This window comes from Mesitornis unicolor, unplaced genomic scaffold (assembly GCF_000695765.1).
Source record: "Mesitornis unicolor isolate BGI_N332 unplaced genomic scaffold, ASM69576v1 scaffold1943, whole genome shotgun sequence".
In the NCBI taxonomy this organism is placed as follows: domain Eukaryota; kingdom Metazoa; phylum Chordata; class Aves; order Mesitornithiformes; family Mesitornithidae; genus Mesitornis; species Mesitornis unicolor.
Window position 1 is genome coordinate 971 of NW_010172360.1, and position 25,852 is coordinate 26,822.

At 44.8% G+C, this 25,852-nt stretch overlaps 1 protein-coding gene across 1 annotated transcript in view; it reads right to left on the reverse strand.

Annotated features, from left to right (window-relative positions):
* Nucleotides 1-2,978: 2,978 nt before the first annotated feature.
* Nucleotides 2,979-25,852, reverse strand: part of LOC104537440 (synaptotagmin-like protein 2) — a 24,457-nt gene continuing 1,583 nt past the window's right edge. Inside the window, exons 2-16 of the mRNA XM_010180336.1 lie at nucleotides 24,807-24,958; nucleotides 19,807-19,900; nucleotides 18,016-18,109; nucleotides 17,749-17,842; nucleotides 16,014-17,123; nucleotides 14,544-14,642; nucleotides 12,453-12,544; nucleotides 11,894-11,995; nucleotides 9,813-9,982; nucleotides 8,929-9,031; nucleotides 8,116-8,277; nucleotides 7,294-7,372; nucleotides 6,066-6,165; nucleotides 4,822-5,027; nucleotides 2,979-3,124 (exon numbers count right to left, since the gene is read on the reverse strand). Of these exons, the coding sequence (XP_010178638.1) occupies nucleotides 2,979-3,124; nucleotides 4,822-5,027; nucleotides 6,066-6,165; nucleotides 7,294-7,372; nucleotides 8,116-8,277; nucleotides 8,929-9,031; nucleotides 9,813-9,982; nucleotides 11,894-11,995; nucleotides 12,453-12,544; nucleotides 14,544-14,642; nucleotides 16,014-17,123; nucleotides 17,749-17,842; nucleotides 18,016-18,109; nucleotides 19,807-19,900; nucleotides 24,807-24,958 (2,803 nt within the window). The remainder of the gene's footprint in view (nucleotides 3,125-4,821; nucleotides 5,028-6,065; nucleotides 6,166-7,293; nucleotides 7,373-8,115; nucleotides 8,278-8,928; nucleotides 9,032-9,812; nucleotides 9,983-11,893; nucleotides 11,996-12,452; nucleotides 12,545-14,543; nucleotides 14,643-16,013; nucleotides 17,124-17,748; nucleotides 17,843-18,015; nucleotides 18,110-19,806; nucleotides 19,901-24,806; nucleotides 24,959-25,852) is intronic.

Sequence of the window (25,852 nt, forward strand, 5' to 3'; positions counted from 1 at the left end):
CTCAAAACACAGTTACGATATGCATGAAGTCTTACCTTCTTGTGGAACTTTGCTTAACCCATTCCACCGTGAACCAGTGAATACAGGCACACGACTTTGCGTCTGTTTTTCCCTTCTTTTTTTTTCTTTACCAGTTGCTACCCAACTCACATTATCAGCACAGGCCTATGGGCCCGAGTCTCTTTTACACGGAGCATTCACAGACAACAAATGGCACCAACGTAAGCCACATACAAACAGGGCATTATCCTTATACTTACTGCTCCACACCTCCACAGGACACTGACAACAGAAGCACCTTAAACCTTTTTCTGATAAAGTGCTTTCTGCACAGTATGTGAAACAGATACGGCATGGCAAATTTTACTGCCTCAGATACAGCTGTGTTACAAAGGTGCATGTGGTTTGGTAGCGTAATCTTTTACTCTGATAATCTATTAAACACCAAAGAAAGCTTCTTAAGTTAATCAGGGCTTAATTTAAATTAACAAGCCACCACAAGATTAACAAAAGTCCTCAATGGAATCTGAATGCAAAACCAGTCTGTTCACAATGTCCATAAAAGCAACTGCACTGGGATGAAACTGGCCTACTGACCCCCTTTTTCTTCCCTAATTTGAACCAGCAATGAAAAAGATGTTAGTTTTCTGAAACACCAACTCAACCATTTCCAGCTCCATTGACGCAAACAGCAGCTTTGGCAACATCATCACGAGCACATGTGCTAATACTGCATGTGAGGAGGAGGAGGAAGAGTTGGGATGACTCCGTTTTTGTGATGGAGAGGAGTCAGCTGAACCCGGAAGAGACCTGGACCTGCCTGAGCTGAAGCCCCCAGCAACCACATTCGCAGCCAGAGCAGAAATTCCCCTCCCCAAGAGCACGCTGTGGGCCAGGGGAGGTGAGAGCTTGGGGTGAGGGCAGCAGTCCTGTGGGTGACTTTGCTGCAACAAGCCACTGCTTCCATGGGCAGGCCTCCTCCTGGCAGTTAAGTTATATGGTAAGGTATGCATAAATATTCACATGTTCAGCACCTAAATATGTAAAGATAATAATTTTAAAACTGTCATCTTAGGCCCAGTGTTGTTATTTTATCCCACAAAGGCAATAAATGACCAAACCTTGGTGAACAAAACAGGCCAGGCTGGAGTCCACACAAAATATCTTTGGGCTGACATGCTATATACAGCAGATATTCACTAGATAGTCATTATTTAATGCTGCTGCTCTACAAACTCTCTGTTAGTGCTTTCAGTACTATGACTAGTACATTTTCAAGTATTAACATTTTCCAATTGCAAAACCATCTCCTTTATTTTTTTCCCCATGAAAACGGCTGATTATCTCCCAAATGTGATAATTTCATGAAAAAGTCTTGTTATTTTAAGTGGGTTGGACTAGATGACCTTTAAAGGTCCCTTCCAATCCAACACATTATATGATTCTATGATCTTTGCTAATCTGAAAATTTACGCTGAGCTTGAGTTAAATAAAAACAGTACATAAAGAAGAACATAAAAATATTCACAGAGCCAAAATCTAGGGTAGGATAGCTACAAAAAATTATTTCTCCATGATATTTCACTTGCCCTTGGGCAAAAATGGTTCATTTTGACATGACAGAATTTAACACCTCTTTTGCTTGCTTTTTTTGTTACTCAGAGCATGATAAAAATAGGTACAAGGAGACCAGTTGATGACCAAAGAAAAACATTCTATTTAATCACAGTATGTACATCCAAAGTACAAATTACCAAGCCGCATTTCAAAATGCATTCACAATGCCACTCTGCCACGGTCAACGTGCAAGATGCAACGTTCTTGCCAGCCACTGGCAAACAGGAAATTCCAGCCACGGACAACTTGCTGGCAGGCATCAGGCGAAAGGAAGCCCAGGGCAGCAGGGAATGCAGAGGCAGGAGAGCACCCCAGAAAACTGCAGCTTTGCAGCTACCCTTCGCATTCCTTCAATCCCTACTTACCTCTCCAACTGGTTCGCAACATTTCCGGCATTCCAGTGTGGTTTGGACCTTTCTTTCCCAACCCGTCGTGCCAGGCTAACGTGAGACTGTTTCCTACATCATTATTTCACATTGAAATGTTCTGCACACAAAGCATTCCAAAAGTGCGATTAGGCCCATTAGCAATGTAATCATATTTTACATTTGGGCAAGCGCTTTAGTTTATATTGCACCAAAACTGTCCTTTCACAGAGAGACTTGCCTGAGGTCACTGAGGAAGCCTGTGGGAAAGCTGAGAAATCAGGCCCTTGTTGCAGAATCCCCCTAGCTGCAGGATCATCACTTCTCTCTTTCATATTAAAGCAGAAAGAAATTAGTATCTTGAATTCCTCATTATTATCCTCCTCAGGTTGCTTCATTTTCTGCTTCAAATAGTCCTCTCTTTCTTTAGATTCGCCTTGGATCAAAATTTTCCTCGCATTAGAGACACGTTATCACCAGCAACAAATGCGAAGCTCCCATTCGCAGTCTGTGCTGCTGGTGACTTGGAGCAATTCTACAGCAAGTACAAAGTGTACCAGTTGGAGGGGAATATGAATAATACCATGCTGCTGCTTTAGTACAACTACATCTCTGCACAGAAAAAAAAATATGGCACAAGAAGCAGTAAAAAAATAAAAATATCTATCTCATTTTCCTTCTGCCAGTGCTCCCAGAGCTTAATGGAATTCAAAGCTATAGAACATAAATGATTAAATAAAAAGGCAAATGAAGTTTCTTCTTGGTCAAAATCAAGTATAGCATCAGTTTGGCATCTTCCAAGTCCTCTGCCAGGGAATTAATTAGTACTTAACATTCTGTGATTTAACATCTCCAAAGTGCTGTCCATCAATTGCCTTATTAACCTGACACTTGCCAGCCCTGTGGATGGTAGTGGATGGTCTCTTATCACCTCAGTGCGGGAAGTTTCCTCATTCTAAGGACCGCATTCAGCCTTCCTACAGCACGGATCGCAGGTTATTTCAGTTCTTTCCTCCCAGCCAGAGAGCGCAGCGGCAGCAATCCCTCAATCCATTCATTGGCAGCCGACATCATCTCCTGCCAAAAGGCCACCTCCTCTTGCGTGGAGTCCATCCAGTTCACAGAGACACCATAGCTCAAACCTGTGAAGAACAGGAAAACTACAACGTTGGGAGCTACACGAAGAGTTTCTACTCCATGCAAAAAGTAGTCAATGGGATATAACTGTTGCAGGCAGTATCTTAACCGAAAAGGTGCTGACTTCCCCTCAACAAGCTGCACACTAAATACATCCTGATCTTCTGCTAATGACCTCCATTTACACCAGAGTTCATAATGAAGTCAATGTAAAAGCCACAAAAACCAAGAACCCTAAATGTAACGTAAAGTATTACTGGGCTCAAGCCCTTCCTGCATCTTTCAGAAGGTAAAGAAGGTCTAAAAGGTTTGTTTTTCCCCTTAAAAGATTTTCTTGTGGACAGGGTGGGTTACTCGACAAAATTCTCTTGCTCTACACTTCATTTATACAGGAATCAAACATGATAGCAGAAAAGCGTGTACGATAACTCCCAGTTGATTATTCAACTAAATTTCCACGTGCCAACTACTTGTCAATGAGATAAAGGTCCCAATTTGGATCACAGCTTATCTTGGGGTGATATGAGCTTATTCTTGTTGCCACTTCCCACTGAATAGTTCACAACCCTCCCAGTGACATGTCGGGGACTGAAAACAGAGAGCACACAAGCAAATCCAATATACGCAGGCACATCAGGCAAGGCAGACCTTCCAGCTACTACGAGCCTTTTCCTGATACCCTCCAGGAACAGTTATCCTTTATCGCAACATTCTGAAATCTCTTTCCTCACTCAGAGAGCCCTCTTGCTTAACAATAGTTTAGAAAACCTTAGATATCCCACTTATAAAAACACAAAGAAGAACATGCTATCTATCAAAGCCATTTGATGGAGTACACTGAAAGCTAGGATAGGACATTCAGAGAAGGACAAACCTCCACGATACTCAGCTGGACAACGGGACATGGTCCCATCTGTTCTTTACAACTTTGGCTTAAAACTATTGGAATTTTCCTAACTTCAAGGACGAGTAGCCCCACTGAAGTAAAATGCTTCCAGCCAAGCACAGGTCTAAGTCCTTCTCTGACTGGAACCTCATGCCATCAACTCTCACAGAAAGTGACTGTCTCCCAGTGGCTCCTCTGCTGAGGTTTTTCAGCACTACATTGTCTAAATAAAACAAAAACCCAACAATAACACCTTAGTCTGCACCCAGGCAACTCCAGCTTTTCCAATTTATGATTTAATTCCAGCTGATGTACTCTCAAAACTGAGAGTGAGTTGACTGACTACCAGATCAACTAGGATAGTTCACCTTGTTTTTCAAATATTTGTTATTCCTGCTACTAAAGCATTTCAAGGGAGGAGGCGATATGGACAGAGTCACCAGGTGGTGCTGTCCCACATGGCATTCAAGTTGTGTTCATCTTTGAGCGCTCTTCTCTGTAAGGAGCAGCAATATAACGTCGATTTGTAACTCAGTCTGTTTTCTTGTAACAGCAGGTCTCTGTTGGACTCAATGAGACTCCTAAGTTTTGCCAGACATTGATGTTGACAGAAAATGTGGAAATAGAGGGTTGCTATCATGGCACCAGGGCCCCCTCCATCCCAGGCACAGTGGAAGTACCAGGACTCTCACCAGTTGCTAAGACTCTCCACCCCTGGTTTCTCCCCAGCAGGAAAATGCTCTGCAACTTCCCATTATATCTTGTGGCTCAGCAATATGGTAACAGTGTTCATTTGCTGTAAAGGAAATCACTTACCTGTCCCGAGGCCCAGCCTGATTCCTCCAAGGAAATGGTTGGTAAGTTTTTCATGATCCCACACAGTCAGTTCAACACAAGCATCCTTTAGATCCTCTGTATGAAAGCCATCATATACAATCGTGTGATTGAAAACAGGGTTTGTGTCTCTTTTTATGACTCGGGTCTTTTGGTAACTCTTCTTACTGGTGTCTGGAAGCACATAGCTTTGAAAGGAGAAAAAATACAGCATGTAGTATTGAATATCACCTGAGATTTGAATTGTTCCCACAGAGTTCCTTGGTCTAAATAAGTCTCAGTTCTGAAGGAAGGAGGAATTAGGTCTCAACATAAGAAATCTCTGTAGATTTCATAGAATCATAGAATGGTTTGGGTTCAAAGGGACCCCAAAGATCATAATTCCTGGATGAAACTTTTTTTTGCCAAGAAAATCCTTTTTAAACGCAAACATTTTCAGAAAGGAGTGTACTTGCTTAAAATTTCCTGCTTTGGGCTTTTTTATTTTTATTTTTTTCTTTGCAAACTGACACTTCACATTAAAATGGACATTACTTTCACATATTTCTATTTTCATAAGTTTTCATGACATTTTTCATAACACAGAGGGCATTTCAAAATGATCAAGCAGGCTTACTGCGCAGCAAACCTTTCTGCAGGAGGACTCTGTAAAGATTCAGAATATACAAAAAACATGGTGAGCACTTCAAAGCACTGAAAAAAATCCTAAAATTCCCTTAAAAGATGTTCGATTTTCTGGCATATTTGCAGCCCCTTCTCCCACAAAACAGGCAGAACTGATGTTGCAGGCTGCAGAGAACATGCAGATACTAAATTATAGAGATGAAAACAGGATCCAACTGTCTGTATGTCAGTTCTGGCAAGTCCCTAACAAATCCCCAAACTTTCCATGCAAGCCCATATCAAGGCAAAATTCACAGCTTCATGTGAACACACTGGGCCAAGGTGCAGGGCCCACGTATTCCTCTTACTTAGCTATTACTGAGGCAAGTCCCTGAGTGAGTCACAGACGGTGATTATCCAAGAGCTTTATCACAGTAAGGATTTTCCTAATTTGGTCACAAGTGAATAAACAAGGACAATTCTTTCCTACAGAGCCCAGAGCAACACAAAGGCTTTACAATATGGAGGCACAGCTAGGTGAGCCTGAGAAAAGAGAAGGAAACACATCGCTTTGTGGAGGCACAGACCCAGGATCAAAGCCAAGACCCCGCTCGTGCACTTACCATTTCACAAAGGAGTCAACTCCAGAAGGACGCAACTGCAGCAGGTCCTTGATGTCTTTGACCCAAATGTGAACTTCGCCCGAGGGAGGATTCTTGGGACCTGCCATTTAAGAGAAGAGAAAAACCATCACACCCATCCTTACAATAGCTAGCAAAATGACAGGCTTCCTCCCCAGGGACCTGAGGGAGCAGCAACATGACTTCTCTGCGTACTCACTCCCTCACAAGCTCTTGCACCCCTCTGCCTGGGTGCCACAGTGCTACCACCAGCCTTGTCAGGCTTGCAGGCTGCAGAGCGCTCCTGACACTGTGTGCTGGTGCTGCTTCGAAACAGGAAAGGAGAAGGAGCTGCTGGGCAAACCCAACCTTGTGCCTGCCCGTATCTTGTGCTTGACCGCATCTGGAATATTGTGTCCAGTTCTGGGCCCCTCAGTTCAAGAAGGACAGGAACTGCTGGAGAGAGTCCAGCGTAGGGCTACAAAGATGATCAAGGGAGTGGAGCATCTCCCTTATGAGGAGCAGCTGAGGGAGCTGGGGCTCTTTAGTTTGCAGAAGAGGAGACTGAGGGGAGACCTCATTCATGTTTATAAACATATAAAGGGTGAGTGTCACGAGGATGGAGCCAGGCTCTTCTCGGTGACAAACAATGATAGGACAAGGGGTAACGGACACAAACTGGAACACAGGAGGTTCCACTGAAATTGGAGAAGAAACTTCTTCTCAGTGAGGGTGACAGAGCCCTGGCCCAGGCTGCCCAGAGAGGTTGTGGAGTCTCCTTCTCTGCAGACATTCAAAACCCGCCTGGACGCCTTCCTGTGTAACCTCATCTGGGTGTTCCTGCTCCGGCAGGGGGATTGGACTGGATGAGCTTTGGAGGTCCCTTCCAATCCCTAACGTTCTGTGTGATTCTGTGTGCCCACAATAAGAGGGGCTGTGTGTTGCTGCTACCACATGACAGCACCCTACAGTGCCCACAGTGCTCATAACAGCTGAGTTTGAGGTTGTTGAGCCCATCCTCTCTCCCCAACACTTTCCCAATAAATCTAGAAGTGAAAATCACAGGTAGGCTGCAGATAGTGCTATCAAGCACTGCTGGTTGTGCCCTTGTGCTCATCTCTAAGATCTTGCTCTAATGAGATTGCCCTAACCAGCCCTTAAACAGATGAGGCATTGCAAATTGCAAGCCTGCATATGGGCAATACTTCTTAACGCATGAAACACACTTTACCTAGGCTTCCTGGAGGGACATACTTAATAGACAAATTCATCACTCCTCGATGATCCACACCATTAACAGCAGAAAGGCTCTGAAACAGAAAGAGATCTGATTGACTAAATGAGGGATCATGTAAACATAGCAAGACAAACAGCTTTTAAGTTCAGTGTAGGGCCACAAATGGACAAACTCTGATTTTGCATGACAAGGGCAAGCCATTCTCAGGGCAACTCCTTTCTTTGTGGCTTTGTTCTCAAACTCAGTCCCTCAGAACCAAAAGCCTGAGGATTCAGAGCAAGGCTGCCTTTCCAGACGTGTGCAATTGGACATAATGAAGCATCTTAGTTCTGAAAGACAAATGTCCTTTATCTTCTGAAAAGATATCTCAAATCAGACCTCTGAGCCCAGAAGCATGCAGGAAGCTGTACACGCTTTATCAAACGTGGCACCTGAATATTTACCTCTCAAGGCATGTTCAACTGCATCACCCAGTACTCTGCTGTCTGTTTTTAAGGGATGGTCTTTATGTGAGTAGAGAGACAGGCAAAGTCATGTCAGAGTTTCTGTTGATTAGTGTCAGATCACAGTTATGAAAGTGTCCCTACAGAGCAGGCACCAAATAAGACCTGAGAAGGCCTGTGTTCAGAGCACTGAATACTGCACCAATATGTCCAGGGCTTGTCGGTGTTTTACTGCACTTCTCCAGGTACAATTCAGGCTGTTTTGCTCTGCCACACCACCCAAAGACCTCAGAGGAGTCAGGAAGGACTTTTGCCACTCCTAAAGGCTTCGGGGTTGGGCTAGGAGGTGGGATGGCAGCTGAGATGCACTTACTCGAGGCTTCAGTGGGTACCAGTTGAGTTTCCTGTTGCTCCAGTCCCAGCTGGCCAAGTCTATTTCGATCTCTCCCAAGAAGCTGTTACGTCCCAGTGGGTCATTGTGCCAAACAGAGAGGTTTAATTTTTGGATCAGTAATACCATTTTCTCTATTTTGTACTAGAGGAAGAAAGAGAAGTCAGGTTGTTCAAATTTTTCTTCTGTTTCTTTCACAATCAAAAATAAACTACTCAAAAACTCGAATAAGCTCTGACTGAGACCCTCAAACCCACTCCCCACATGCACTAATGGACTGGCCCCGCTCTGAACATCTCTGTCCTGCAGCAATACTACTACTCTGAGAAAGCTATTCTGCTGAGCACAGGGAAACCTAGCGCTCCATTCATCACAGGGCAAAACTTGCTTTCAAGAGTTATTAACACAGGCCCAGGCATTCTTAAATAATCCTCTAGGCTTTGATGAGTAAGATCACATAATGAAGACCTTTCCTACAAGCCCCATGCCCCATGACGGCACTTCAGGGAAGGGAAGAAGAACACCCCTTGCTCTGGCTGAAGACAGCTCAGGCTGCAGGTCCCTATCTCACCTAAAGAGCACCATGCGGGTTTGACAGAGAAATCTTGGGTGCCACACAGATGGGTGCAGAGAAACATTTAGCATCTCTGCCCTCACAAACCCAAGGGAAGAGAAGTGCAGCGTTGGTGGCAGGCAGGCAAAGAAACCTTGCCAAGAAGGCAGAATCTTTCCAGACCTGATCTGATACAGGTGCCTGCCACAACACAGATTTTCAGAACATATATTTGTTCTTACCCGTAACACCTCATTGTAAATGGGATTCACTGTCCTCTTCTTCACTGAAGTTTTCCTCTTACCCATTCTGGCTTTGTCTGGGAGCAGATAAGTTTTAACATACCTGGAAAAGAAAACAAACACCAGCTGGATATTGTTCTGTATCACCAAGCTCTAATAAGTGAGCAACGCTTGTGAATGATGACATGGGAAAAAAAGACCTGGAGTTGACCCTTTGAAGGCAAAACTAATTAAGAGACCTGCTAGGATATTAACTTGGTTTACATGTGAAGTTATAAATCTCACTGGAGATGGGTGGATGCCACCAACATTCAGAACAGGCAGCTGTCTAGGCAATATGGGAGCCTGCAAGGCCATATATCCATTTTCTGAAATGCTCATAGCTATAATATCTCTGTGAATTCAAAATTGGGGTGAAATCAGAGAGGAGGAATATCTTTAAGTCTCTCAGGGTTCAAATCAGGGTTCATCATCATTCAGACTAGAGATTACTAACCTCTCTACAACTACCATTGTGCCCTAACAGCACTTCCTTTCATGTAAGCATGTGTCTGCATCACCAGAGTTATTACCAAAGTGCATTCAGCATGGGGAGATCAAGCTTCACATGGACACAGAGAGAACATATTCCAGTGATAACAGGAACTCTTTGTAGTGATCAAAGCTTTCTCAATCTGTTCAAATTTAAGTCTGTGGCAACATATTTACTGATGCAAATGGCTCCAGAACCATCAGCTAGGAAAGTCCCAGCAGTGAGTACGCACCAGAAGTCTGAAGGAAGGAAGAAATCATGACATTTAAAAAGAGAAAATGTAAGAAAAAGAATCCTCCAAACCACAGTATTCAGCAGTGTAGAAGTCACAAGGCACCACAGCGTCACTCACGGGTCAGATCTGCCTTTCTTCTCATCCACGACAGCCAAGTCTTTGCACTGGGACACGTGAACCTGAAACTCCCGGTTCTTCTCGTCGTAGTCTAGAGCAAACTCCACGGTACCCTGGGCATCCACACTCCCAAAATCGCCGCTGTAGACACTGAGCACACTGCCACTCACCTGCCAGGTGGAAGAGCAAGGTCAGTGCCAATGAAACAGGCACCCTCCTGACCTGGTGTCTGGACAAAGGTGATAGTCTGAAAAGTGCATTCCCAGAGAAATTATCTGCAATTTCTGCCCTTGTGTAGTATTGTGTCCTTGACACAGCACTGGTGCATCCCTGTAACTGTGCTCAAACAAGCGAGGGCTGGGAAACCCAAATAAGGATCTCACAAGGATGTGCTCTCCTATACCAGGACTTAGAAGCACTAATCTAAGTAAATGCAGAAGACTTTTTCACCACTAAATCCTAAAACATTGGGAAATGGAGTCAAATATTACTGAGGGAGGTACACGACTCTCTTCCCTTTCCCTATTCTTTCAGTACAATCGGCTTCTATCCTGACCCAGTCTCATCACTAAGAAAGAAATACACTGAGATAACTTGAACTATCCATACATGAACAATATCTGGTAGATATTGTCATGCAATTTTGTCAATCAATTTTTAAAATAGGCCAGCAAGAACCATATCAGACTAGAAATACAGGGTAAACTTTACTATCCTGTTGCTTGCTCACAATGTGCATGGAGCAGTACAGAACAGAAACAGATGTATCTCCTGTCCTGAAGAGCCACTGTCCCACCAGAGACAGCCTGTGTACATCTACCTACCACAAAGGCACAGCAAAATGATGTTTCTACAGGTATAAATCAAGAGTTAGGCACCCAAGAGCCACTTGCTTTCCCAGAACAAACTGCACTTGCCCATAGGCCCTGGGAGTTCTTTTTCAAGGTTTTGTCTTTCACCAGTAGAAAGTGATGAAGCAGAAGAAAACCAAAGCTCCAGAAAGATGAGGGAATTTTCTATTGCACCAATCAGTCATGATTCCTGATGGGATAAAATAAAAGCTAATGCCATTTACAAAGGAAATAATTAACCCTCTTGGCGCTTCCCTGTGGTACAGTCATGAACATTTATCAAAAAAACTTTCCTAATAAATAACCCAATTCTTCTCTCTCTCCCCCTGCTTCCCTTGGTTCTGAATTTAATTTTGTCATAACCCACAAGAATCCACTAAACATCTCTCAGTCCTCGGAGTTGCATTTACCATCCCATCAGGACACGCACCCCAGCAGAGAACCCTGGGCAAGATCTTCAAGAACGGCTGTGTGACTGGGACACAAAAGGCTCATTTACGGCTCCCAGCCTCTCCAGACTAGGAAAAGGACTCATGCTTTAAAGCTCAAGGGTTTATTAACATATTTATCTACATTCATGATCTCTCTCTATCAGCTTTGCTTCACATATATACTTTAAATCTCACATATACAACTTGGAGATACTTCTAACAGTAATACCGCAAATTCAAGCATTTCTAAGCAGCACCCCTCTCCCCATTGCCTCTAAGGAATCTTTTTAAAATGCTCAACTAAACACACTCAGCTCTTTTCAGCTTTTCTTAGAAGTTGAAGCTCACGCTTTTGCTGTCCCTGCTGCTGAGGTCCCTCAAATTCGATGATAAAGTGAAGGATGAGCTCTGAGAGGGCACCTGTCTGCAGTGCCAGCTCTCTCAGAGCTGGACCACAAACGTGTCACTTAACAGCTGTGTGCCTCATTTCCCCACCTAGAGAAAGGCCCCCCCTCTCTCCTGCATGCTGCCAGGCTTCAGAGCATCCACACTTCAGAGCAGGCGCCATCACTTACTGTGAATTTGTCTAACAATGACCCAGTGGGTCTCTAATTTGAGATGGTACCTGGAGACACTCCCTTAATGCAAGTAATTAACCATCACCAGTCATTTGATAGTGTACCATGCAGAAACCAACAGAATACTCCGGAGGCCACATCATCTGTATCAGCCTAAATGCAGTGTCACTGCAGCCGCCTAAGAAACCCTATCTAGCGAGATGTACGCGTTAAATACCTACCGAGGAGACAGATGCCATGTCAGATGAGTGGCTGCCAGTGCTAGGCGTCTTTTTGTGCTTGTTAAACTGGAAGCTGATTTCCGAAGCTGTGTCTGATTCAGTCTGCTCAGAAAATAACAAGCATCTTTAAGCTCTGTCGTACGAGCACTTTGCAACACTACAGAGGAAAACCGATAGTTCAGCAGAGTCCCATTAAGCAGCGATCGGGTTAGGAGCGCGGAGGAGAGCGCAGGGAGTCTCTCCAGAGGCATTGCCTCCGACCGGCAGCGAACGTCATCATTAACTGCCTCCAAACAGAGCTGCATGCAACCGCCTGGGCTCTTAGGAAGGGCACAGAATAGCGTGCTTTGAGACAGAAGAAAACACTAAAACTCCTCCACGACAGAAGGGCTGGTCCAGGTTATTGGAGCTTTTTTCTTAAGACTTTTCTCATTTATTTATGACATAACCAAGACACGCTCTAAAGCAAGTGCTGTTGGCATTCAGGAGAAACATGAACCAGCTGCCATTCAGGGGATGCTGTGAACATTATTCCAGCCATTTGTGGTGCCTAGCCTACCTCAGACAACAGGAGAGGAGAGGATCTGCTCAGGTCTTTGATTCTTTCAGGTTCGAGAAACTGATGGGGTATCAAATGAGGTTTATTGTACGCTGTAAGTACAAACAAAAAAAGGCGTCAAGGTATCTTGTCTCAGGAAAATATAAGAAAGTCACATTTTTCTCTAAGGGCACAAGGAAGGAGGAGAAGCTTGTGGGAGGCACCAGCGCACCCACCCACTTGCCCCATCTCTGTCCTCTGCCACTGAATCTGACACTCCCCAAGACAAAAACTGCTAGCTAAGATCCTAAAGCTATTTTCAATGTGTTTTCATTCAGTGTGTGCAAACTCCCTCTAGGGGCTAATTTAATCCACTTATTAGCCTAAAGATGTGTATCGTTTGCATAATTTTCTCTGTGTAGATTTAATTTACACTAAAACCATGCAGATCTGCCTCCTTGTCATAGAAATGAAACATGCTCACGTTTTTGTCTCATAGCACATTGCCCTGTGCAAAAGAGGTGTAAAATATTTATACCTACAATTCCACCACCGCATACACCTCTCAAGTACTCTGCTAGACAAAGAGGTGGACAATAACCTGATATGTAAAAGAAAAAAGTCAGAAAGCTTCATATCAACTTAGAAAGATGGTTACTGGGCTGCTTAAATGTCTAAATAAAACCTATTTGTTCTATCTTTATATTTTCTCAATAACTTCTTTGCAGACGAGTACCTCTATCTCAGAAGAACTTGTGTTTAGAAGATATATGTGCATAAACATGCATGCACACATACACACTTGTTTAGCATGTTAGCCACAATGATACATTCTTCAGTGCTCACAATGCCCAGGAGCTTCTTTGGCATTTCCCTTTTAACTGATTCACCTTTTATATGATTTACCATTCATCTGGTATTTACTGTTTTCATTTCTAAACATGAGCAAAGCATTAAATCTAGCCCTCTCCACAGACTACTTGTTAGACTCCAGACAAGTAACTCTGTAGAGGAGGGTTTCTGAGGATGAAATTTGTAGTTCTAAATAAGCTTTAACAGGGGAAGGTTAAAGTCTTGTTTGTCTGTATGTAGACCATGTCACTACTCAGTGGCAATGCACGTGGGACCTGAAGCTTCCAGCCCCTGTGCTGTGTGATATTGTCACACGCACTTGGCACGAGGTTACCAGACAGGCTGGGCACAGTCATGGGGCGATGCAGCGCATCCCACCCGCAGGCTGCCCTTGACACAGCCCCATCCTCCCTCTCATAACCAGGGGCTGGGCTTACTTAAATGGGCTTGATCATTTCCTCTAAGTGGCATTACCCTTCCTCAGGCATTGCTTTCCCAGCCTTCTCACCTCAGTCCTGACAGTCTTGGCCTTGCCACTTTGCTTTTAGGCAAGCTCTTAGCTGTCCTCTTGGGCCTGCCAGTTTTCAATTTTGGGGGACTTTTATTGGCTTTCTTGGCCACAGAGGCTGCTGCTGCCTTCCTTCAGGCCCCTTTCCTTGGCTGCAGCTTTCTTGGGCTTCTTGGTGGTGTAGACAAGTTTCTTGGCCATGGGCTTCTTCAGCTTTGCTGCTGCTTTCCTGGTTGCCTTCTCCTTAGCTTTTTTTGGTTTCTCAGGGAGAAAGCGCCACCATAAACCACGTCCCAGCTGGTAGCTGGGGAGATCAGTGCAGCAAAGGGGGTCTGCTCTGGGTGAGGTGAGAGGTCCAGGCTGGGCACTGCAAGCCCAGTAAGTGTGTGACAGGAGACCGCAGCACGACTCGCACGCTGGACACGAGGTCTGGCACCTCTGATTAATCCGCCATGCAGCCCCCACAGAACTCAGTGGAGGAAGAGGAGAGATGGGTGCGAGCTTCTTGCCAGCTTTTTGAAACCCCTGTGCTTTTTGCTGAAGACACTGAGTAACATACTATCAATCTAGCTGCAATTTCCTGGCTCTGAATTTAATTTCAGGCACTATAAGCTCTCTAATCTGTTGATAAAACAATATGTCATTTTCCTTGCCTGGTACATGCACAGAAGCAGCAGGGATGTAGAACTTGGGCATAATATATTACCTTCGGGGAAAGGAACCCAAAAAGGAGAAAGAAAGTTGCTACTCACTCTCTGTGGTTGTGTAAATGTTCACCATGCTCTTGGCAAGATTAATGCTATTTGCTCGGGCCAATGCCTGAGCGGCGGGAGACTGATTCCCATCTTCCTCTGGAATACATGAAAAGTCAAATCAACACAGTAAATAAATAAGCACAAACGGGCAGTGTGTCAGCAACCACGTGTGTGTGTGTGTATGTGTGTGTGTGTGTGTGTGTGTGTGTGTGTGTGTGTCTCGCTCCTGGCTTGTTCACTCTGCTTAGAGCACATTGCAGTTACATTACATAGGGCTGCTTTCAAACCATCAGTGCACTTTAATGTCTTTCCCTGTGAATAACTCTTCACACTATGATGAGAAACATAGACACTGGATTAACCCAGTCACTAAACCAGACCAGCATTTCCAAAGAGCTTCCAGTGCAACACAGCCATCTGCTAATATCAGCCTGAAATGAATGTAATAATAAGACAAAAAACCTGAGAAATATAAGAATGATCTGGTACAGAAAGGAAAAGTTTATGTTTAACTGAAATGCAACTCAGGATTTTCATTGAAGTGTAACACGAGGTAGGAAATAAGCCAAGAAATGACACAGTTAAAAATCAGAATCAGATGAGTCTGTGGAAAATCCTCTCAAACAGGTCTTACCCAGGTACCTGAGGACAGGAAATTTGGAAAAAGTAGGTAAGAAGCTCTCTCTTCCTAGGTCTTTGCTTGGCAGAGAGCAGAGGTGTGGGCAATCAGAGCCCACATTTAAAATGAATTGCAATTAACAATCACTTTTGCTCATATTAACAGTCACTACAAAAGCCTGTCAAACCTAGAGAGAGACTGAAAAAGTGGTGATACTATTGACACCATCATGGCTGAGAACATGGTATCAAACCCAAAAAGATCAGACTCCTTGTTCAATCCACTCTGGTTGCAGTTTAATAACCAAATTCATTTGTGCATTCCCAAAAGACCCAAAATGTCATTTTAGCACTGAGAGCCAGCAGCTATATCAAGGTAGCCTAACAGACAAAGCATTTATTAAACACTTTGCTTCACATTTTATTTCTTCAATTTGTGTCAGAGTTCTCTTTACCACCACAAAGAATTCCTCCACATTTGAAGAAAGTACAGTCTTCTCAGTGAGTGAAATAAAGTAAGTTCCCGTGACCTGCTGTAGGTAGCACTAAAGAAATGGAAGGCTGTCCCAAGCTGAGGGGCTGGCAGGTAAGGCAGGAGGGCTGGTAGGGGGGAGGAAGGGAAGGGAACATGGCACTGCTCCTCTTACGCTCGCACTGTACTACACAAGATTTGTTTTCAGAGCGGTTTGCTAAACACATTCCACAGACGCCAACTCTGCACAAATTGCAATACAGGATAAATGGACAAATGAAGAAAATGTGCAAAACACAGAAAGGCTAAGGAAGAAAACAGGCATAGGGATGACTCTCCATTAGGATTTCACAGGGTGTGTTTACAGCCCTCAGTACCTGAGTATACAGCTGAGTCCATTCCCTGAATGGCTTCTCCCTCTCCTGCTGGTTCACTGGGTGTTGGCTTGTCTGAAGACTCATACATTTTCTCCTCAGGTAGCTCTCCATTAATTTCCACGTTGTCACGAGTGCTCAAATCAGATCTTTCTTCTTTCTCGTCATCGTTTTCACCATCTGTAAGCACAGGCTCTATCAGTATCTGCACCCTGCTCGCCAGGGAATTTGCTACGTGCTTGAGCTCTTCTGCCACGATAAAGTCGTCTGTAGGCATCTCTGGCTCAAACGTGCTGCCAGACGCTTCTTTGGTAGGCGACTTGCTTTTGACGGAAGGCGCTCGCACAGGCAATCTGGATTTCTTGGAGCAGCACTGTGCTGCCTTCTCTTCCTCTGGCACTGGTGGCTTCCCACTGCTTTCACTCAGTGAGTTATTTCTTGTGATCAGGCCGCCTTTGCTCTTGGCGTATGTGGACCTAGGAACGACAGAAACCGAGCCCTTCCTTGCAGGGGCTACATAGCTCGGTTCTTCCTCACTAGAAGACAAGGTTATTGTCCTTTTGTAGGGGGATCTTGTTCTGGGGAAGACGCCAGGTTTTTCTTCGCTGTTCTGGCCTTGCCCAGACTGCACAGAGAGCGAGCGGCATAGCTTGAACTGCCTACAGTCTGCCTCCACCCAGCTCGGGTCCTCCAGCACGCTTCCCGTCACAGAGTCTGCTCCCTTCTCCCAGAAGTCCTTCAAGTTCTTGAAGTGTTCACGATCGACGCCGATATCCTCCTCTTTGTTACTCATTGATGAGATCGTATAGTTCACACCTTGCTTCACAGCCTGGCTGCTTTCCCCCTCTGTGGGCAGTGGCTTGGGGCTTGCCAGCAGCCCTCTCTTTGCAAGGCTGTTCTCAACCTGCCCCACGTGATTCGCAAACTGCTCGGATCTGGGGAAAGTTCTGCTTGGTTTCCTCTTAACTGGTATCTTGCTGGGAGCACAAGTTTCTTCTGGTGGAGTTTTTGGTGCCACTGTGGTGCCAGTGGCCCCATCACCAGCTTCTCCTCCAGCTGCACTGCTGGGCTGAGGCACAGCATCCTCGGGGAGCAATGGAGATACTCCATGACCTACAACAACAACAAATGCTCACAGCCTGTCCCATCACATCACACTGTATTTCCCTGGAAGTTCTGGGCTGCAGCTTCTCAAAGGAAAGCCAGGAGGAGTTTCCAGAAACCATCAATATGATCCTAATTCTTACCCATTTTGAGACTCTAGCAAGCCCCTTTCCATCTGAAAAAAGCCCTGAAAACCCCAGCCCTTCTCTCTGTAACAGGACACAGAAAAAATCCACTGAGTTCTAAAGCGTTGCTGTGAGTTGGGGATTTGTTTGCAGCTTTGCTTTCAGTTTGACACCTTCCTACTGGCCATTTGCTATGTACCAAAAATACACTATAAATTCAAGGCAGGAAAGAGACAGTAACTTGGATCTGTGGGTAAAGGACTTGTGAGCTAAGCACTCAATTTAAAATGTACTGAGAGCAAGCAGAAGTTTTAATAATTCAATTTTTTTTTTCTTTGTCCCTGCTGCCTTGGGCATAATTCATATGAGCGTTGGCAGACCATTCTTATATGCCAAGGTAAGAAATACTCTTTGTTGCTCATTTGTATACACACAAAGAAGCATCCCGTCTCTTGGTGTTTAATGGTGAATAATAAAACTGCCAATGGCTCACGCAACAAAAACCTTACCTTTTCTAGACAAAAGCAAGCTGTTTGTTGCAGCCACAAATGGACTTGTTCCCGTGTCGCTCTCTGAGGAAGAGACATCCTGTATACTGGAACTCTGAATGAAAAACAAACTTATCAGAGTATACAAACTGGAAAGACTGGAAAAATGTATTTTATTTGAGCACAGACACCAGAACTTGCAGTCTGTGGAGCCCCTGCCAGTAGGCAGAGATTGTGTGAAGGTCCAAGGAATAACAAAATGAAGTGCAGAGGCTGTGACTATACTACCTTGTGTGATGCAGAGAGTAGGACAGGAAGTCTTGGCTTCGGTTTCGGCAAGATTTTACACTCCTCTGTGGTGTCAAGAGCAGGTGTGCTGGATCTGTGGGACAGGAAGAAAGCCTGAGCAAGGAGATCAGTGGTAGCAATGTGCCTGGTAGGAAGATCAGGCAGTCATTACCATTGGCTCAGTTCTGCTCAGCTACTCTGCCACTTTTACCTACTGACCCAGTCTAATATAAGGCTGCCCAGAGCTGGTGCCTTCATTTATTTTCTCTGTTACTGTTTGGAAGGACTGGAGAACATGTTAAATGGCCTGAATTTGGAGTAAAGACAAGTCTCCCACTGCAGCCAGTACAGAACTTGCTCAATAAAAAAAATGGTGTCAACTTCTGGGCTTATTCAGACTTCCCCCTTCTGGGAGAAAACCATAGGGAAAAACACAGGAAGCAGCAGTGCCAGAAGAGCCCGAGAGCCATGCAAGAGGGAGATGCATTTCCATGCAATGGCTTAGGAAGGACCAGGCCACACCTTCCAGGTTAGGCCAAAGGCATAACCAGATTGAAGGAGGATTTAGAAACTACAGAAATTATTATGACAACAACCATTAGGGCAAAACTGTAGTACAGGACATAAATCTTCATGCTTGGAATAGAAGTTAATTACTAACTGCCTTGCAAATAAATGGTTGGAAAAGACCTCTCAGATCATTGAGTCCAACCGTCAACCCAACACCACCATGCCCACTAAACCATGTCCTGAAGTGCCACACCTGCACATTTTTTTGACCACCTCCAGGGATGGTGACTCCACCACTTCCCTGGGCAGCCTGTTCCAATGCTTGACCACTCTTTCACTAAAGAAATTTTTCCTAATATCCAATCTAAACATTCCCTGGTGCAACTTGAGGCCATTTCCTCTCATCTTATTGCTTGTTCTCCCACTGACTCCCACCTCGCTACACTCCTTTCAGGCAGTGGTAGAGAGCAATAAGGTCTCCCCTCAGCCTCTTCTTCTCCAGACTAAACAATCCCAGTTCCCTCAGCTGCTTCTCATGTGACTTGTTCTCCAGGCCCTTCAACCAGCTTCGTTGCCATTCTAATGATCCTTCATTAAGCAGCACCCAGTGACCAGTTACGTTTGGAAATGTCAAGGGCCGTATTTAATATTTAACTGGAGCGACTGCCACCCGTGAAGTATGATTCCTCGTTCTGCTGACAAAAATGCCAACGAGATGGGAGCCACAACAAATGAATATGTGACTATTTTAATGGCTTCTCCACAGTCCACAAATATTGAGTGAGGTCACTGATTTGCTTGTCAGAGCGCTTTTAGAGGGTGTTTCAGGTCAGTCAGCACAACGTGAAATCCTACCCAGCCTTGATGGAGCATGCTGAGCACTGGGCACAGAGGACCAGCACCAGCAGGAAATGAGCAGTTTCCTCAAACTGTTCATTTTGTTAGTGTTGCTCCATGACAAAAATTAAACAAATAAAACCATAATTACTTTGAAAAACTAATCAGAATATCCTGACATTAGAGACAGCTTCCATTTTACCAACCCGTTATCAAATCATGCAGGAAAAGACCTGTCTGGGATAAGCCCATTAGCACTTAGTTATTAAGGGACGATTGATATTCTGACAATTCCTGGAAAAAAGATTTTATAAATATCCTATATAACCTATTATTTATAAAGTCTTGGAAACTCAGTTAAAGACCAGGATTTAATGGGTAGCATTCAATTTTCATTAGAAGTAAGAGCAGCAGTCAGAGCATTGCACTAGCAGCGGTGGTTACCTCTTCTCTCCTGTGCCAGGAGTGTGCTCAGAGAAGGCAGATCTTGGGGCAGCTTTGCTTTCCAGACCCATGCAGATGTGCTCATTGGCCTCATCTGTAATATAACAGAGAGAACTTAGAAATTACATTTATTTAAACCCGTAATGGTCACTGTTTGGAGAAAGAAAAGACTTGTTAAATGAGTCCCACCAGGACAAACCCTGGGGATTTAAGAGGAGGTGGCTGATGGGGGCTCTGCCTGCTCTCCGCACTGATGGGGGCAGTGGCACCCACGCTCCCCATGCAGCAAAGGGAACCTCTAGACCCATGGGTCCAAGAGGCCAAAGAGAACTGCCAGGAGGTGTCGTATCACTGGAAACCTTCGCAGGACACTGCTGTGTCTGTCAATAAAGTTAATCCGTTCCAGGATTTAAATTCAGCCATTTCCTGTTTTGACTTAAAGTCATCCGATCTCGGCAAACAAAGGAGGAGGCCAATACAGTTAATGAGGAGATCCCTGTTATTTTTACTGGCACAAGGCTCAGCTGTGTCTTCTGAGCTCTCAAGGACCTTAAAGAAAAAACAATAGAAGATTAAAACCTTTAGAGCAGCCTGCCACAGTATAAAGTTACATTAGACATTTTGGTGGCAAACAGGCTTTCTTGCTACTGCAAACCCAAAAGGATTAAAGTCTCAAACAGCAATGAAAAACTAGTCTGGTACTTATTTGCATGCACCTAGGTCTATTTTAAAGAGTAAATTTACCTGTTATAAAAACAGCCAAATCTCTTTAGGATATATTTCATTACAAAAGACAATAGAATCAGAGGCTCAAAGGATTCAGATGTGACATTAAAGAATATAGCCTCACTTGTTATCTGATTAGAAAACCACATTAAGCCGAAGAGCAGATCAGTCCAATGGACAGGCTGTGGTACCAACATCACGCTGGTGCTGCCTGTGTGGTGCCATCCAGCATCAGCACAATCAGCCCACAGGTGACAGGGATATCCCACGATGGAGCTTCATTCCCCCTTGCCTGTGCAGCCTCATGGAGAAAAATGCTGCAGTCCCAACTCTTCCTCCCCATGCAGCACCTCACCCTGTGGTGCAGGGGATCATGGCAAGCATTGCTCAGGGCTGCCTGCATTAGGACCCACATGAGATGGCAGCCGGGTGGCCCCGTGGTTTCTGCAGCAGTGGGCAGTCAGGGAGTTGCTCCCGCTGAAGAACAGGAGCCTGGCTGTGTAAGGACGAGCCGGTTTTAGGGAGCATGTTTCTGAGAGGGGGACTGTGTTTTGTCCATGTAAACACTGATGTGCAAAAAGCACGGTGAACATTGTGTCGGGAGAGACAAGCTGTGGCATTGCTGGTGGCACACACAGGCCATGCCACATGCAGGCATGGGAAGGCACGCTGAGAAGCGTTTCTTTATGCACTGAGCCACGTCCTCCTCTTCTGTCTCAGACCCAATGGAGGGAGAAGCCAGAGGTAACTGTTCTGGAAGCAGAGGAATCAAACACAGAGCTCCCGCATTTTCCCTCTGCCTGTCATGGCTGAAAAGACCTTGAGAACCAACGGCTGCCTTCATTGTTTACCTCACTTCCACTTCCAAAAGCACTGCATCATATTTGCTTTTCACTGACACTTCCCCCTCAGACAGAGCTCCCTCCTCCCGGCTGGCAGAGGCAGCGGGAGGTGTTTGCTTCCTCCCATCCAAATCAGTGCCCTTCAAAATGGCTCAGCTGCTGACACAGCTATACCTGGGTTCTATAACCACAAACAAATAGGTTATTAGTACATTATGATCCATCAAGACAAGAAAAATGCCCTTGCTGACTTTAGGATGAGGCAGAATAAGAAGCAAACTCCAACAGAAATTAGTAGTAGCCTGACCAGTTTAACTTGTCCATACATATATTTATATACATATGTATACAGTCACTCCTGCTTGAACACTTCAGCTGCTTTGCTCATTTCCTATGAAATTCCTAAAATGAAGACATTCAATGCGTGGGGAAAGCACAGCTAACTGTGCCATCAGGGCTGACTTGCCTCGGCGGGCAGATCAAATGGTGTCTCCTAGATGATTTTTAGCTCTCATCCACTGCACACAAGCTCAAGGAGAAGGTACCACCAAATTCACCCATCTGTGCTACTCTGCAGCCATAGTTTAAATATAGGTTATCTATCTATTTTATAGCTTTATATTACTGCCAACTACTAGTGTTTTCTATTCTAATCAGTACCAACTGTGAAGACCCTTAGGGATCCACGTAACCCTCCCTTCTGAAGGTTAAAACCCTCCTCCAGAAAAGGTCACTGGGCATTTTCCTGTGCAGGCACAAATTTCCCCCCCTCCTCAGCCCATTCACCATGCAAAGGGAATGCCAGCAGGGCTCTTCCATGCAGGAATATTCTCATTTCACCCCCTGACACAGTCAAAAACTTAAATCAGGATTAACAGCCCTGGAGTCATGAACGTGTTACATTGATTTGGCTAAATGAACACACACCCCTTCATCACCTTGAGAGCTGACAGAGGGTGCGTGACTCTGATCTTTCCAAGAGAAGAAAAAAAGGTGCTGGTGGCAAGCAGAGGCCCTTATCTACTGCAGATACAACATGAACTGCATGTAAACCCAAACCCTTTGTAAAGGGGCTTCAACCTTGTTGCCCAATGGGCCAAGTGCTGCTCTCACCAGTGCAACGCTCCTGCTGACAAGTCAGTGAGAGAAGTGCCTGTCCTCACACGTGAAGGGAGCCAATCCATGCAGTAACCACTGCAGGAGCTGAGCGCAATAGGAAACAGCGAGGTGAAAATATTAGCTGCAGAATCTTATCCTCAATCAGTGCTTTAAAGTTGCAGAGGGAAAAGTAAGAGGAAGGAATAAAGTCACATTATACTTGTGCTTTACCAAAATAAGTCTGAGAATAGAAAAAGATAAAGAAACGGAAGAAAAAAAGTTGAAAAAGAAATAGAAGGCTAAATCTAAACACAGTTACTATAGTACTTTAGTAACATTGGCTTCTTCCTTCTTAAAACAGCATTAATCAAGTAATACACATGCAAAGACATAACTTGCATATTACTGTTAGTTTAACAACGAGATTATTTTAGATTATTATCTGAGACCACATCTCATATATGCATATTAGCAATAAAAGTTAAATCTAAACCCAACAGTACTTCAAATTTTGCTTTCCTGAAATGGACTGCAAGCTGAGGGTGCTGATGCCTCTGGCAAGGCAACAGGCAGTTGAATCCAATCCAGTGCTGGCTACGAGCTGGGCTGTGCATAACAGAGCATTTGTCTGACCTGCGCTCCAGCACAGGGGCTGCTGAAGCATCTGTCTCTTCATACAAAGAGGGTGCAAGCACAAATGTACATACTCAAAGAGCAAAGCACACGCTCTGCAGAATGGCCAATCAACTCTGGTTTTATATGTTTTAGCATTCTGGAGGGACAATAAAAGAGTAAATTTAATGACATCATGAATGCTTAATATCAAGGATAAAAGCAACTTCACATGAAATATGACAGGCCAGTTCTGCATCAGAGGCTCCAGTGAATCTATGCTGAGAGCTGTCAGGGAGAAGTGAAAAGCAAAAATCAGTGAGAATCTTGGTTAGTGAATTCCCAGACTTTGAGAATGTGTCTAAATAATGTGGAGCTTAGAGGGGTATACTAAACCCAGACAATTAATGTTACAGAGATATCCTGGCCAATGAGGCCCATCAAACAAATGGGTGATCTATATTGCTCCTACTCCGCAGCAGAAATGGGGAGCTGGGCCCAGGCGAGAGGGCCGAACTGAGCTGGTGGAGATGACATTTGAATTTTGGACAGAGGGAAGATAACCCTCTATCTGTGAGAAGCCCTTATTGCAAAACAACAGAGCCCAGCTATAGGGTCCTTACATTAGGGTCTTTACATTAGGGACCATTGTAGACTTCGCTTAGAGCTGTGTATCAGAGCCATGGCTTTCCCAGTGCAGCAGCCAGTAACTCACCAGCCATGTCTGAGAATGTGCGATTCCCCACCCTGACAAATAAGCAAGGAGGTTGTGTGAGACTGGGCTGCAGTCCCACAGTCCTGCTGTCCCACAGTCCTGCTGAGGAGTCAGTTGGCCTGTCTTCATGTTGAGGACTGGATGTGAATCATCCCCAGTTCTGCTTTGCACGAATGTTCAGCACAAAGTGCCAGCTCCAGGCTGGTTACATTTGGACTCAAAGCACAGTCCTGCTCATTTCACATCGGGTTGGTCTCTTCTCTGCCCTGAGCCGATAAATCTGATTTGATCTGTTTTACAAACCATCATGAGAGTTCATCTGCATGTCAAACAAGAAGCAATACATCTGCTTCAAATTAGCACATGGTCCCACACATACCCTTGCTATGGCACAGCAGCATGGGTACCATTCAGACTTGGCCCCAAGGCCCTTTTTACTTTGAAAACTGCACTGTGCCTTGGAATTATTCCCATGTGAAAAACTAGGCATGGACTCTCTCAAGTGGGCAAGTAATTGCCAAGAGAAGAGAGGCACCTCCTCCTCCCTTGCAGAGCTGTGACTGATCCCATCACACTGGAAGCCTGTGAGAGCAGCTGGCTGTTTTTGTCAGATCACTCTAGGAACTGCGGTGGTGAGAGGTGTTTGACCCACACATTTCAGATTCATGCCAGAAATTGCCCTACATCAAACCCTTCCCCTTTTGATTCTATGACAAGGAACGATACCAGTGACCTCTGACAGATCTTTTGGAAGAAACAAGCTTAAGTGGGGAAAAGGCATTTACTGCACCTAGCAGCTTTTTCCCCTGGTCCTCTGTCACACTGTTAATTTTTTCTTTGGGCCTTGATTTTGATAATTTGATATTTTTTTCTAGTACTGAAAGCTTAGCTGAGAATCCCCTTATCACACCACGCAGGCTGGTCCCCGACAGGGGAGACCTCCATACTTGACCACTTTTTTCTGGTCCATCCATTGGTTTTCTTAAGATGCTCATTAATATACTTACTTTCCAGTTTGCCCTTTCTCCTTCTAATTGATGCCCGAAGTAGGTCCGGACCCTCTAGGTCTTCCTGAAACCGTTTTGCCTTCACTTCTGAAAACCATTCACCTGTCACAAACTTCTTCTTCTTTTCATCCTTGATGGAGCCTTGTATTCGCCTGAAAGTCAATGAGAACATCACACACCAAAACGATCTCCAAGGTTTTGACTTCCCCTGAGCTACCTCCGTAACAACTGCCTGTATGGTTCACATGTCTGGTACTATGAAGGATCCAGAGATTATCTTCTGCAATCACAAGGCACAAACCAGCATTAATTAAAAAAAGCTGATTTATTCCTTATCTGAAATGGGAACAGCACCTTATAAACACAGGCCTTCGCCTCTTCCAAATTTTACAAATCCAAACTGGAGTCACCTGACAAGGAGATCTGTCCATTTGCTTTGCTGCCCTGAGGGTTTGGGAAGGGGTGGGACTGTTCACAGGTCCTGTACTTCTCCATTTTATTTGTCTATTAGCCTCTTTACAAGCAGCAAAGGCTTTTGGATCAAATCTGATGCAAATCATGGAAATAAATCATGTGTTATTTAGGAGAGCAACCCGTCCATGCAGCATTCTCCCTTCTCCTCCTGCCATGCCGATTTTGGCACTCAAATAGTTAGCTCTCCTTCCTGAGCACAGCTTCTCTGACTGTAACTCACTTGGGCACACCCAGGGTTGGTTTTTGGCATCTAAACCCATCAGTGCTCTGTTTGCTAGCCTGTACTTCTAACCCTCCTCTGGTTATTTTGTTTTTACACCACGGATTGCTGAATTAGCTGCCTTTGAGCTGGCGCTGCCTCCCATGGCTCAGCACAGTTCAGGGTCCCTGCAAGACCTGAGAGGCCAGAGAAAACTCCCACTTCAGTCCAACCTTCAGCAGGGACAGGGGGCAAAACCCCAGATAACCGTGGAGCCTTGAACGGTCACATTTGGCTGCTTAAAGTCCAGAAGGGAGCCCATATGGGAAAACCAGGCTCCAGCCTCTGCAGACAGTGCTGGGGCTCAGCCGGA